This window comes from Maylandia zebra, linkage group LG18, assembly GCF_041146795.1.
Source record: "Maylandia zebra isolate NMK-2024a linkage group LG18, Mzebra_GT3a, whole genome shotgun sequence".
Classification (NCBI taxonomy): Eukaryota; Metazoa; Chordata; class Actinopteri; order Cichliformes; family Cichlidae; genus Maylandia; species Maylandia zebra.
The window spans coordinates 19,990,581-20,005,598 of NC_135184.1; the positions used below are offsets into that span (position 1 = coordinate 19,990,581).

Genomic DNA, 15,018 nt, shown 5'->3' on the forward strand with positions numbered 1-15,018 from the left:
GTGATGGGAGAAGTATGTTGATGTGCCATTGCATCGCCTTGAAGTCGCCTGAGGTGATTGATTCCATCTGTCTTGATACAAGTGGCGATGGATATTCATCCTCATACTGAAAAGCTGAACTAAATGTTTTCCTCTTCTAACCCTCTATGTCATCCTTCACTCCCTCCCACTCTGTGTTTTTTTTTTCTATCTTGCTTGTTCTCCCTTCTTTTTCCCCACTGTTCGGGGATTTACACATGACTCAGCTTATGAAGCATGGCTTATCTGTTAACATTGTCTCATTATGACAACAACAACATAACATTCCATTAGTCTTCTGCCCCCCAGTTTTCTGTTTCTTTGTGCCTCAAGTTGTTGGAGGCTTTAAGGAACAAGTACTCTTCTCTTTTTTCTCCCTTTAAATTTCTGCTTATTTTTCTCTCCCATTGTAATTGCATTTTTTTTCTCCTGTTGCTATGTAACTTAGGCACTCGTATATTATCATATCGTATTATTGCATAACATTTCCACTCAATGTGATGCCCGTTTTTACTGTATAGTGCTTCTTTTGTTTTATCTAAACTTCTAAAAATGCCATGCGTTATTAATTATATCCATTGTCCGTATTTATTTTGTTTGTTTGTTTTTTTCAGTTTGAAAAATTTTCGGTGCTTCCTCGACATGTTGAGGGGATTTCATAGTTTTTTCTTCGTCTTCTTTCACGTGGTCCCTTTAGGGATTGCCTACTTCACCCTATCTCTAGCATCCTGTTCTGTCACACCAATCCTCCCTACTACATCCATGATTCTTTTCTGTGGTGGTCTTCCTCTTTCTCCTCCTGCTTTGCAGCTCCATATTCAATATCTATCCATCTTCTTCCTCTTGTCCAATTCAGGGTTACAGTGGAGCAGGAGCCTATCCCAGCTGTCATATAGTGAGAGACAATGTACACCCTAGACAGGTCACAGATCTATTGCAGACAGATAGCCATTCATACTCACATTGAACTTGCCAATTTAGAATGACCAAATAGCCTAAGCCTGTGAATGTCTTTGGTCTGCCGGAGTCTTGCATGACACTGGCAGAACGTGCAAACTCCACACAGAAAAGCACCATCCTAGTTTCAAAATGTATCAGACAACATCCTGAACACCTCAGCTTCTACTGCAAAACCCCCTCCTCATTATAAAAGGTAATGGAATATGCTCAGGTTGAGTTGCTGTCAAATAAGCTCAGAGCACCACTTAAATACTTTGACAAAAATAGGCCTGGTTACATTATTAGTTTACTGAGTATTGACTCTCCTTTTAAAACTGATTGCATCTAATTTTCTTTGATTTAAATGATCACAGGAGACATTAACTGGTTGGCAGTACTGCAGAATGTGTCATAATTGGTTGTCCTGGCGAGGACTTTCTCCATTAATTAGCCAGTTGGTTAGCCAACAGCAGAGCAGTATTAGTGTTGTGTTGGCTTATTCAAATGCTGTTTTTTTACACCCCCCTGATGAGATGCAGCCCATTTCCACTGAAACAATAACAGCAATCTGATTTGGGATAAATGATGTCTTTGTCTATTGTCTACTGGAACAACAAAAACCATTGGCACACAAAACACTTTTGTCTCAAGAGCCCCGCCTAGCCCTATTTACACAGATACAGTTTAAAGAAACCACTTGGCATTAGACTTTGCCTCAGTGTGGGGACTCTGATATTGAGCATAATCCCCATCACAACCAGTGCTAGGGCCTCGCCTAAATCAGTTCCAGAAGTAATTGTTAACTTGTTAACTTATATAAAGGGGTTGCTACAAAAATTATTCTATTCACTCTGTTTATTTGTACCATTTTGCTATCCAGCGACACCTTTTTTGGCACATCTCAGTCAAAAGGGGTCAGCTAAACTTCTGGGGTAATCTTGAGTGCAACACCTTCAGGCTTTGGATCGTTTCCAACTTACCAGCTGTGTTATTTGGCAGTATTCTCTCAGGTTCTGTTTTATCTTATGATCTTGTCATCACATGTTATCTTGTCATCTCTTGTTTGCTCGCTAAATGTATGGAGATTTTTGTACGCAGTCTGAGTCTGGCATGACCAAATAACAATCGCTTTCAGTGAAAATGGTGTAAACATATAAATATCTGATTAAACCCAAAGAAATCACTACAGTCTATCCAACACTCTTCTGCTTTATTGCCTCTTACCTGTTTCCAATAGCGGTTTTTGATACGGGCGACACGGGCGGTTGCCCGGGGCGGCACTGTGGTGGGGGGCGGCATCACGGGCATGGGAAAAAAAATAAAATAAAAAATTACTCGTACTCGTGCCGCTCCGACATCATGCCAGCGCATATTGGGAATGGCATAGGCACCGATCGGTTTTCTATCGCCCATTTGCTGGGAGTAAGAGCGCCCTCCGTTTGCGAGATGCGCCTGCTGCTTGCGGCCGGGGCGGCGGGGGATTCTCTGGCTGGCTGGAGCAGCATCTAATAACCAACTTCCAAAATAAAACAAAATTAAAAAAACCAACAAACACAAAAACACCAGACATTATGATACAGACTTATATATGCACCGATGTTTTTTCGAAATTCTATAAAGTGAGCGCGAGAACCCTCGGTGCGCCTGCTCGCTGCTGAAGCCTGGTTCTGCCGGAGGTTTCTTCCTGTTAAAAGGGAGTTTTTCCCTCCCACTGTCGCCAAAGTGCTTGCTCATAGGGAGTCATATGATTGTTGGGTTTTTCTCTGTATCTATGTAAATATCTAAATAAAATTGAATTGAATTGAAGATTTTTATATCAATGTACAATCCTTAATATTTTTTGTGTGTGTGTGTGTGTGTGTGTGTGGGGGGGGGGGGGGGGGGGGGGGGGGCAGAGGGAGTGTTCGCCCAGGGCGCCAAACAGGCTAGGACCGCCACTGCCTGTTTCTCTATAAAAATAAACTGATGCCAATGCCAAAGTCAATCCCCCTTAACCTCTGTGCCTGTTTGCTTCTGTTTATGTCGATGGGATGCTGTTGTATTCCTCCCTTAGCGCCCACAGAAGCCTTTCTGGATCACTAAGTGCTGCTAGCAGATAGGGCTGCTCAATTAATCGAATTTTAATCACGATTACGATCTGGGCTTTCAACGATCATTAAAAATGACTGAGCCGATTATTAGCCCCTCCCTCATTTATCCGCGACACCTTAAAGGCCGGTCCGTGAAAATATTGTCGGGCATAAACCGGTCCGTGGCGCAAAAAAGGTTGGAGACCGCTGATTAAGAGGACCCGAGGGAAGCTCGGAAAGCTAAGCAGAAGTTATTTGGAGAGTGACTGCCGTTGGTTGAAAAGAGAGTTTAAAAAAAAAAAACTTCAGTGGTGTTGCACACTATTTTATATTATTTTTTTAAAGTCATTGTTAACCCTTTAAAGCCGGTCAGAGCAGCACGCTCCGTTTTGCGTAACTATTTTTAAATCCCTGTAGAACCTGAACCGTGTAAGCTAGCGCAATAATTTGTTTTGCATATGAAACCGGAGGAGTTGTACTTACATCTTATGCCATCAGCTTGTCCTCGGTCACGGTTTCGTTCCACATATAGCTTTGCAAAAATTGCATAAAAAGCGCTTGCAGGAACAAAAACATAATATTCCAGAAACACGCTTTGCCGTTCCTATCAGCTGTTCGTAACACTTCCCACAGTGAAATGATGCACATGCTGTTTTCTTTGCAAATTTGCATCATAGGATTGTTTTTTGTTTTTCCTGCAGTATATAAAAATTGCTGTATCTCCAAAATAAAACTATGAAGACACTCAAAATAAATTTCCTGTGGTGGGAAACTATTTTTTGCAACTTTATTGTATTTAAAGTTTTGAGGGATAAACCTCTTAAACTTCTCCAAGTAGAAATATATGTAAACAAAACAAAAGCGATTTTCAATTTTTTTTGTAGTTTATTGCACTTTTTTGCAATTTATGTAATTACTATGCACTTAATGCATACATATTATTAAAATATGGGCTATAACAGTTGTATTGATGTATAGCAACTTGAAATGCTCCCACAAATGGCACTACAGCATGTAAAAAAAAAAAATAAAAATAATATAAGCTCTGGTGGACTTGGTTCTATAGTAGGTCTTAAAGGGTTAAATAAATATCGTCAAATAATCGTGATCTCAATTTCAGTGAAAATAATCGTGATTATCATTTTTGCCATAATCGAGCAGCCCTACTAGCAGATAAATCTAGACATCTAATACTTGTAATGACGGTTAATTGGAATGTAACTGAGACTGGGTGTGCACTTGTTGCACTGAGGCTGTTAAGCTCCCAGTAATTCACTGATGTGCTTATTGGGTTGGGTCAGTCAGGGAGGGTGGGTAATTTGGATTTCTCACACACCAACATTTTGTCACCACCCAGAGAGAAGGAGATATGATGGCAGAAGCAGTGCGATGACACTGATAAATTAAAGACAACTGAGATTTCAGTCAGTTTTCATGTCAGCTGGGAATTTTTTGTCTAAATAGATGTAAATTATGTGGGGTGTCTGTTACAAAAAGTGCAATTACTTTCTTATGACTTACTGTCATTATTAGTGTTTCTTATACAGCAAAAACAAATAATGTTGTTGTCAACCTTGTCAAATCAAAATTATCAAATCTTTCAGTTAATTTTCAACTCCTCACTGCAGGCATGTCATGTGCCTGCCTGCTTCAAGTCCTCTACCATAATCCCTGTCCCCAAGAAACCTAGGATCACTGGACTAAATGACTACAGACCCGTGGCTCTGACATCTGTGGTCATGAAGTCTTTTGAGCGCCTGGTTCTCTCCTACCTCAAGACCCTCACGGCCCCCCTCCTGGACCCCCTGCAGTTTGCATACAGAGCCAACAGGTCTGTAGATGACGCCATCAACATGGCCCTACACTTCATCCTGCAGCATCTGGACTCCCCAGGAACCTATGCCAGGATCCTGTTTGTGGACTTCAGCTCTGCCTTCAATACCATCCTTCCAGACCATCTCCGAGGCAAGCTTTCCCAGATGAATGTGCCTGATCCCATCTGCCGGTGGATCACTGACTTCCTGACGGACAGGAAACAGCATGTGAGGCTGGGAAAGAATGTCTCGGACTCCCGGACCATCAGCACCGGCTCCCCTCAGGGCTTTGTTCTTTCTCCTCTGCTCTTCTCCCTGTATACTAACTGCTGCACCTCCACCCACCAGTCTGTCAAGCTAATCAAGTTTGCAGATGACACCACCGTTATTGGACTCATCTCGGACGGGGATGAGTCTGCCTACAGGAGGGGGGTTGAACGTTTGGTGTCCTGGTGCAGCCACAACAACCTGGTGCTGAATGCCCAGAAGACAGTGGAGATTATTGTGGACTTCAGGAAACACACAGCTCCACTCCCCCCCATCATCCTGACTGACACCCCCATCACCTCTGTGGACTCATTCCGCTTCCTGGGTACCACCATCACCCAGGACCTGAAGTGGGAGCCCACCATCACCTCCGTCATTAAGAAAGCCCAGCAGAGGATGTACTTCCTGAGGCAGCTGAAGAAATTCAACCTGCCAACACGGACGATGATGCAATTCTACACTGCAATCATCGAGTCCATCCTCACCTCCTCCATCACCGTGTGGTACGCTGGAGCCACTATCAGGGACAAACAGAGACTGCAGCGTGTTGTGCGCTCTGCTGAGAAGGTGATTGGCTGCAGACTCCCATCTCTGCAGGACCTGTACACCTCCAGGACACTGGGGCGTGCAGCTCGGATCTCAGCTGACCCTTCTCACCCTGGACACAGTCTGTTTGACCTGCTCCCCTCAGGCAGGAGGCTCCGGTCCATCCGCACCAGAACCTCTCGCCATAAGAACAGTTTCTTCCCCTCTGCTGTTGGACACATGAACAATAACCGTATGACTGTTCCCACCACTAACACATGACCCTAAGCTGTGTTCACTGCATCATTCTATGTTTGGCACTGATCACCACCTGCACTCATGTATATATCATGTATATATCTATCTATCTACTTAGCACTTTTAATTCTTATTCTCATTTTTATTTTCATGTCTATTTAAGCTTAATTTATAACAGTATTTATAACAGTATGTTTGCACTGAAGCACCGCAGCAATTTCCTAATGTTGTAAACCCGCTCAACATTTGGCAATAAAACCCTTTCTGATTCTGATTCTGATTAATAATTAAAATAATTAACTTTCATAGAAAAGGGTTTTTATATTAAATACTTTGGCACATCTCAGTCAAAACGGGTCAGCTAAACTTCTGAGGTAATCTTGAGTGCAAGGTTGAAGGATTGGTAAGTTCTGAATAGCGTAGGTTGGAAGTATTAACCCTTGTACGGTATTAATTACACCAGTATACTGTATGTATTTAAGAGAAGTTATTTTAAACAACATTAAAAAGTGCACTGTAGGTTTCTGGTTAATAGCTTGTATCTTGAGCAGGATTTCCTTGTAGTCCAGCTGTCCTTTTTGAGGTCAACATCCAAAGAAAAACATGACTCCTCTTTGCTCTCTTTGGAGATTTGACATTCTGCACTAACCTGCTGTTGTGCTGCTTGTAAAGTCAGCTGCCTTCTCTAACGAAACCTTTGAATCTTCAGCAGGCCTTTGCATTACCACAGTTGGAAGTTCTGTGGGTAAATCATTAAGATGAGCGCTACAAGCAGGCCTCCGCCTCTGGAAAGAGCACCTCTCTCACAAGTCAAGGATTAAAATGTTCAGTTTTTATTTTATGTGTGTAATTAAAAAAAATACTTTTAGCTATTAAGCAACTTAGCAGCATTATAAATGCACTGGCAAAAAAAAAACTAAATGAAACTAAATAAATAAAAAAGAAAGCATTTTTGAAAGCAAATTATGGGCACTTTGAACTGAAACAGCCACTGCCACTAGTCTTTGAAAGGTATTAGAGTTGAAGTAATGGGAATCTTGACTAAGTGATTATTGAATATAATATACAAACCCAAAGAACATTTAAGCACATATGCCTGAATTCAATGGAGGCTAAACTTGTTATTTCCTGTTTCTCTTTCCCGTTGTCTCTCTCTGTTTTCGTCTCCCACAGTACCCGAACCATCCAGTGCTGGTAAACCATTAGGGAAACATCCTGAAGGTGACAGCCCACAAGAAAACCCCTCTAAGCCCCCCTTAGTGAAGATGATAGGGGGTTCTTCATCTGCCAGCTGGACACAGTGCTGCAGCCTTGCACTGCTTTTTGCTGGACTTTGCCTGCAGTGGATCCTGTTCTGATGCCAGCACAGGCTGCGGATCAACCTTCACCTCTGTCCCTTTAGGAACCTACATGCACAGAAAAACTCATATACATATCACAGATATAATCCTTACTGCTATCCTCAACCTACATAGATACAAAGGAGAACAGGGCAGATGCAGACTGGTGTCCTGCAGCATCACAATTGTGGGTGTTTGGACAAGCTGATATTATGCACGCTTATCTACAAGGCTACGAGGCTGGACGTGTGTATGCAAACATGCACGTCCTTGTTTCACTTAAACAAACACACCTTTGTGATCCAAAATGAAAGGCCATCATTCTGATTTTACTTACAAACACCTGCCAAAAACGCTTTGTTCTTTTTCTGCTGCTGGTGTTTACTTACCCTTTGATGCTAAAAACCTCGTCACAGCACTGCGTCTCATTTGAAAACTCAACTCATTCATATTTGGGGATTAAGGAATGCATTGACTGCTAGATCAATCCCAGGTATGTGGCCTCATACAGCAGATTTGATATTCTCTAATGACTGCGTGCCTTGGCAGTGATAAGAATGTAACAAGTACACAGGTACAGCACAGGCACACATGCATGGCTGAATTGTGCAGATAAACTAGGTGTGTATAGTATGTAAGTGTACATAGGTGGACAGATTTGCTAGAGTTTATGAGGTTCTGATTGGGGAAAAAAAAAGCTCTTAACTGACTGAGCTGAATAGAGTTTTCGTATTTTTTCTTTTCTTTTTTTTTGTTCTTTTGAGTTAGCTGTGAATGGGCTGTGCTTGTCGCTCAGTACAAAATAAGAAAGGGTGCAAAAAATTTTTAAAAATGCATTATCAAGAATGATGCAGAAATATGCATAATTTTCCTCCTTAAACCTATGACATAAATGGACGGTTTTGGACATTTGAACAAAGTCTGTACATTGTTGATTTTGATCATGTCTATTGTGCATCCATGTTTGTGTATCTACTCATTGAATTACACTTTAATACATGTATAACCTACAGAGCTATCAAAGTCTTTCCCACCATTTCTCATTGGTGACATGACATCAAGGTTTGCCTTTCTATAACCCTAATTTCAGAAATTTGGGACAATTTGTAAACTATAACTGAAAACAGAATGATTTGCTAATCTCATAAACCCTTATTCGATTCACCATAGAACCCAGTAAAATGGTATATATACTTTTCTTTGATGGCAGGAAGATCTCTCAAAAAAGTTGGGACAGGGTCCTGTTTACCACTGTGTAGCAATCACCAATCTGTAAATGTCTAGGAACTGAGGAGGCTGGTTGCAGGACACCAAATGTACAAGCCACCAGTTCCATGCTATCAAAAATGCAGACCTTTGAACTCAGTGCTGATAACAAACCAACACTTTTCCTCTTGAGTCCAGAGGACGTGGCATCCATATTTCCTGAAAAGAATTTTCAATTTTAATTTGTCTGACCAGAACAGTTTTCCATTTCTCCCATTTTAAGTCAAATTAGGCCCAGAAAAAGAAGTGATGTTCCTGGATCACTTCTTTTTGGCTTGATGGAGCTTTAACCTGTATTTGTGTCCACAGACAGTGATTCGTGGAAGTTTTAGTGAGCCCATGCTGTTATTTTTATGTCAGAATCATGTCCGTTATTAATGCAGTGCTGCCTGATGACCTGAAGAGCACAGGAATCCAGCAGTGATTTTTTTTGGCATTTCTCCCTTGCGCACAGAGATTTCTCCAGATTCTCTTTTCCTGATATTACACACTGCGGATGGTATGATATCCAAAGTCTTTACAATTTTATGGTGAAATAGTGAAACTCTGCCACACTGTGATGGTCTTTGTACACTCAATTATGTTACTGACCTCATGCCAATTAACCTACTTAGCTGTGACATTTTCCTTCAGCTATTTTTTAGTAGCAATTACTTATCTAGCCTTTTGTGTCCCAAGATTTTTGACAAATGTTGCTTGCCATCAACTTGAACTTGACCTAATGTTTTTCTGTGTTCTACTGTAAGAAAAATATATTTTTATGAGATATGTTGATTTACAAAAATCCATTAATTTTCATAAATCATAGGATGCTGTTTTTATTTACATTCGACACAGTGTCACAACTTTTTTTTGGAATTGGGGTGGTAAATAATAGGAATTTGAAAACAGGAGCAAACATGACTGCTTTAATTCTAATTTAACAAAATCATTTTTTTTACAAAGTTATGGGCAACTTGTGCTTGATTCATTACAGCAGTAGCCTGTGAGCCCATCTTCTTTTGCTTTTGTCATTTTTTTCTTAAAATATACATACAAAAGCAAAAACAAACCGAGAGTCTCAAACTATTGATGAAGTTGAAGTATTGATGTTTCCAAAGGTCATGCATGACAAGAGAGCAAAAGAAAAATGTGTCAAAAAACTCCCAAAACTAAGTAACGTGGCTTGCTCTTTATACATCTTTTCCTTCTTGTGTAGATTGGTTGTATCCACTGGTACTAGCACAGCAGATTACCAGCAGATGAATGGTCCCTGTTAAGAAGATGCAGTATAAATGCTGACTACGCCATATGTAAAAGCTACACAGACACAGTGTCTAACCTCAATAGGTCTATATTGTGCTGGCATGCCATACATACAATAAAAGTATTGTAGTTAATGGACAGTAAAGATGACCACACCTATGTGGGTTACAACAGTTCAAACGTTTCACATTTTGGGTCAGGTAATCTTATTTGGTTGTTTTCCTACTTGTATGTTCTGTTCCAGGCCAATGTTCTTTGCACTCACTGGTTCCTTACAGTCATATACCCTCGCATGTGTATAAATGTACATATTTTGCATCACGTGTCATTTGTTTTTTGTCTCATTTCGTCTCTTTTGTATGGGAATGATATAGTGTTGTTGAGCTCTATTAAAAGTGCTCTGCTCTTTCGTTTGCTTCTCTAGCCTGTCCTTAAAGAATACCAGTCACGAACAAAGCAGATCTTCCTACTAGAGACTAACACACATTACACATCGACACAGGTGTTTTTATTTAATACTCTTGGGTCATTTCCCCGACTTTCCTGTTGTTGGTCCTATGCACTTTTCAGCATACCTACATCCATCTTCAACCCAATTTGCATTATAAATACAAAGGCCAGTGTGTATGATCAGGAGCTTTATTTTTTTGTATTGCCTCAACTTCTGTTGCCCTGGTTCCTTAAAAACAAATTTTAAACTTGGGGGGTGGTTACAATACTTTAGATACTTTCTGAACCTGTAAAAGGTTGATGTAATTTGTTTTCCAATGGTTTGACCCATATCATCTAGCTATCATCTCGGTGCACCAGCTAGAGCCAGGAGGGCTTAGCTTTTAGGATAAAGTGTGTGTTCATGCTTGCAGCTGGTCAGCAGTGACAAGGATTGAATTATGAGGGCATGGGCAGGGCAAGCTGTCTCAGTCTGACCTTCTCTATTTGCATCTAGGAAGCCTTTTGCTAAACATATCAGTCTGTGTTTGTGCCAGGAATAGAGGCAAAGGCGGTGTGCAGAAGACATGAATAAGTTTGGCACCGTCAGTCATGATGACAGGGAGGACGTCAGCTCACTGCACTCATGTGAGACTGACCTGTTGACCACTCCTGAGGGGGAACTTTGCCTACTCGTCGAGTTTAATTACCCTTAATTTGTCCCTGAAGTCTTGATATCGTTTTTAGTCAAACACAAAGCACGCACAAGGAGTGCAGAAGCCCATGTTTCTTTTGTGCTATGACGCTGAGAGTACGGTAATCGCCAACGAGATAGCGTGAGGCTATGGTTTAAATCAACTGTATGTCAGGCTGAGGCTGTTTTGGGAGTTATTTTAGCATCACTGCATGTAGCCAGAATAATTACATAGTGTCAGAAGGATTTAGAATTGATGGTATAACTGGTCTCCAGTGTAACAATGATCTTTAGTTATTTTAAAAAAATGCAAAATGGCAATGCATCAGGTGACAGCAGCGCTTCAAGCCTTACCGCACCTCCCACTGTTTTAGCCATCAGCCCAGGAACATATAACTAATAGCACTTTCCTTACTAAAGCACACAACGTGCACAAAAATCATCTGTCACGCACACACGCACACACACACCAATGATCTCATTCACACACCCTGTCTCGCAAATGCACACTTCCAACTGCACGCACGCTGTATTTGATCCTTGGAGTCTATTTCATGCTTGTTGCTATAAAACTGAGTGTCTGCTTGGCTGCAGAGGAGAGAGAGGAGGGTGCCCAGTCTGTCTGTGCATAGCGTGCCTTCTCTTTGCCCAAGCTTTAATTGGGATGGATTGTTCCTGCCTGACAAAACCAAAGCCTGCCATTGGATGAACAAAGCCATGAAAGACTCTAAAATATGAGTCTGAAACTAAAATAGAGTTAGTCTGATAATTGCTTGGAACTTTTATTTCACTCCTTTTATTCATTAAGCAGTTTTGATAAAGACTATAGATGATTCATTGCGTATTTACGCACGTTGAAAGAAACAGTGTGGTCACTGAGTGCAACTGAAAGTTCAGGGCAGGGGAGCTGAGGTCACAGCTGCTCAGCTGTCTGTCTGGCGGGGCTATTTTAAACTATGGCACACATCAGCGCTTCTGTCTGACTGGCTTTGCCAGAACACACTTAAACATCCTTGCACACACACACTGCACACATGCATGCAGAAATCTTTACTGCATAGTAAAGAGTAGATCTAACACTAATTCACACAATCAGAGACGAAGAACAGTCACGTCACAGACTGCAAACTGAGCTTTAAGATTCGTACCTGCCTTTTCTCCTCAGATGTTCTCTGAATTCAAGCTGATTGTGCAATACTAGGGTGGCAGTGACAGTACCCCCAACCACCACCCCCAGATTGTCTTACCTTTTCAGCAAGGGGATTACAGTGATGAGCAAAGGAAGAAGGAAAGCGCTGGAAATAGCTTTTCAAAAATGGGCAGTTGGGTGAGGCAGAGGAGAAACGAAGGAGGACCTGCGGCTGCCATTAACCACAGCTCTCCTTCTTGACTTTCACTCGTCAATGTATCAATCTCGCTCTCTTCAGAGGTTTGTCAGTGCTTACAACAAAGTAACACATGCCATCGTTGCAGGATGCTGATCTTTCACCCTGCTCCGCAGGCCAATTAGCATTATGATCAGTGAGTTTTTGAGCTGACTAATTGAGTCCAATTAAATCATTTTCAACACAACATTGCATCAAGAAGAGCCTCGGACATGCTGACAGGGATCAAATCTGCAATAGGATATAATGGATTTTTTTTGTTTTGTTTTTGTCTCCAAACCACTGATTGGCCTCACTTGTCAGTTGTGTTTCACATCATGTACAGTTCTGCTGGCAGTGGGCAAGAAGACAGCATTAAATTGTGTATTTTTCTTGACACTGAGCATGACGATGTTGTCATTTTGTGTCCAATAGTGGGAAAATGCTATTGTGAAGTGATAGACAATTTATTTCTGAAACATAAAACAGAATAAAAGCCAGCACGCATTGACAAAGCTTTTGTGCATGTCAAGAGCTGTAAAAGTTTTCAACATTGTACTTATCAGATCACTCCCTCTGCTCAGCCATTCTGTGTATGAAGAGCATCAAATATGAACAGGCATTTAGCTTTGCAATATTTTCCTATCCCATAAGAATCCCAAATTATTCTCTCCGTTATGAAAGAAAAATAGAGACAGACTTGAATCACCACACTTGCAGTGGACAGCTCGCTCTTTTTAAACACTCACTAATAAGACAGTCTGGCGGCCACAGTAGCAAAAGCTAATGTGGCCGCCAGACTGTGGAATTCTCTTCCTCAGAACTTAAGATCTGCAGACTCAGTGATTACTTTTAAAAAACAGCTTAAAACACATCTTTTTAAAATTGCATTTTGTCAACTTTTGACTGTTTTTGTTTTATACCTTGTGAAGCACTTTGTGATCTTTTATCTAGAAATGTGCTATATAAATAAAATTTTACTTACTTACTTACTTACTTAAGACCCACAGGGGAAGAGATTTTTCAGACCTTGCTCCCTGTCACACTTTTTCAGTATCATACAAGGAAAGATGGGAAGAGGCAAAAGAAAGAACTGTGACTAGAGCAAGAGCTGTTGAATCTCATTGCAGCTGGTGTTACAACATTAAGAAAGGCAACAAACAAAAGCAACAAACTGAGCATGCTCTGAAAGCGTCGTGCATTATCATTTGCTGACTTTTTATGCGAATTACAATGCAAATTCTGGGCTTGAGTAAACAAGATGCTGTAACTGCCATGGCATCTTTGTTTAAACCAGTCTTAAAATGCTTTGCTATCTGTAAATGTTTCAACTTTGTGGTTGCATTTTATAGGTTTTGATTTGAAATAAACTCCTTAAAAAACAAATCCTTAATTTTGTTTCTTAACTAAGCATAATGCAAAATGTTTAATTTAATGGAATCTGGTCAAATGAAAGGCAATTGATTGATCTACAGCTAGTTTACACCTAGCCCATTTTCCTTAATGATTCATTATTTGAATAAATAAACATTTTATTTTATATATTTCAGTTGGATTTTACTTAATGATGGTGAATTTATAAATGAAATAAATAATATTAAAATAAAAGCATGGCGGTTTTAAGTTTTTTGTTAATTTTACTCACAATTTAGAGCAGTGGTGCTAGATATAATAGTGCCATTTTAGCAAGCTAACAAAACAAAAGCTGTAGCCTAATTTTAAGGTTGCTTATTGTCTAATCTAGGTTTCAAATCAGTGTTTTTAAGCTGATGTGTAAGGTGAGGGCATGATTAGAATGTAGTGTGCCTTAGTAAGGCGGTGAAGAGAAGCTTGAACATTTGTCAACAGGAAAGTCTGGCCGTTACCAAAACAGTGTAACTTTGTCTTCATGTGACAATGGCCAGCTAGAGAAATGTGGCTCCACCAGCATCAGACCCATTCCAGTTAGATCGCTGGGGTCACCATTGGTGTGCAATGTAAGATCGAGGCGTTTAAGAAGCAGCTGTGTGTGTTAGTATGTGTGTACAAAAGGACGTCTGCCACACATATACGAGGCTGGCCTACAGCTCATGTTGAATTCTCTATAAGGCGTCCTCTGTTTGGCATGCTACAGGCAGCCAGCTTGCTCATGTCCTGGAGATGGATGAGCACCAGTGTGAATGTTCCATTGCTCCCTTGGGTGCCATTCCACCTTTCCAATTCACTATCCCCATCTTTCTGTCCCTGTCAGGGTGGAGGTGAAAATTGTAGCTGACTATTGTATCAGTTTGTTTGGACTTTCCTCATTCATTTGTCTTCTGTATATCTAACGTCAGCGTGTCGTATTATGGTAGAATAGATGTTATGCTTTGTGTGTGCAGGTTAATTTACTTATATGGTGGTTCACATGTGTGTGGCCCAGGACAGGAGCACCATTGATTGGATCTGATTACAGATTCAGAGGTCTCTGTTGCTATGTGACTCTTCAGGAGATCTGAGACAGAAAATCAATGTTGTAGAGCCACTAGGGCTTCACCTTCATACTTATAACATATCCTCTCTTCGCTTCTTCATACCAGATGGAGTTTGGCTTGCATAAGTTTCAGGTTGACTTAACATCCCATGGAACAAAAGAGAGAGACAGCAATTATCGTGCAATTTCAAGTATTTTGTTGGACTGATCGTGAGCAATACTTTCTGTTACTCTGGACTTTCTGAAGATTTTCTTCTTTTTTTCAGCCACTCAACATTGATCTATGAATCATTCAAGCATAAAAACCACGATGAACCAGTGTTTTGTCTACACAAAGC

General features: G+C 40.8%; 1 protein-coding gene across 2 annotated transcripts in view; it reads left to right on the forward strand.

The window, feature by feature from the left end:
- The window catches only part of gpc5c (glypican 5c), a 105,885-nt gene extending 95,735 nt beyond the window's left edge, over positions 1 to 10,150 (forward strand). For both annotated transcript variants that reach the window (XM_004542617.2, XM_004542616.2), the window contains one exon: positions 7,064 to 10,150. In XM_004542617.2, the coding sequence (XP_004542674.2) occupies positions 7,064 to 7,248 (185 nt within the window). In that variant the 3' untranslated portion in view covers positions 7,249 to 10,150. The remainder of the gene's footprint in view (positions 1 to 7,063) is intronic.
- Positions 10,151 to 15,018: the final 4,868 nt, after the last annotated feature.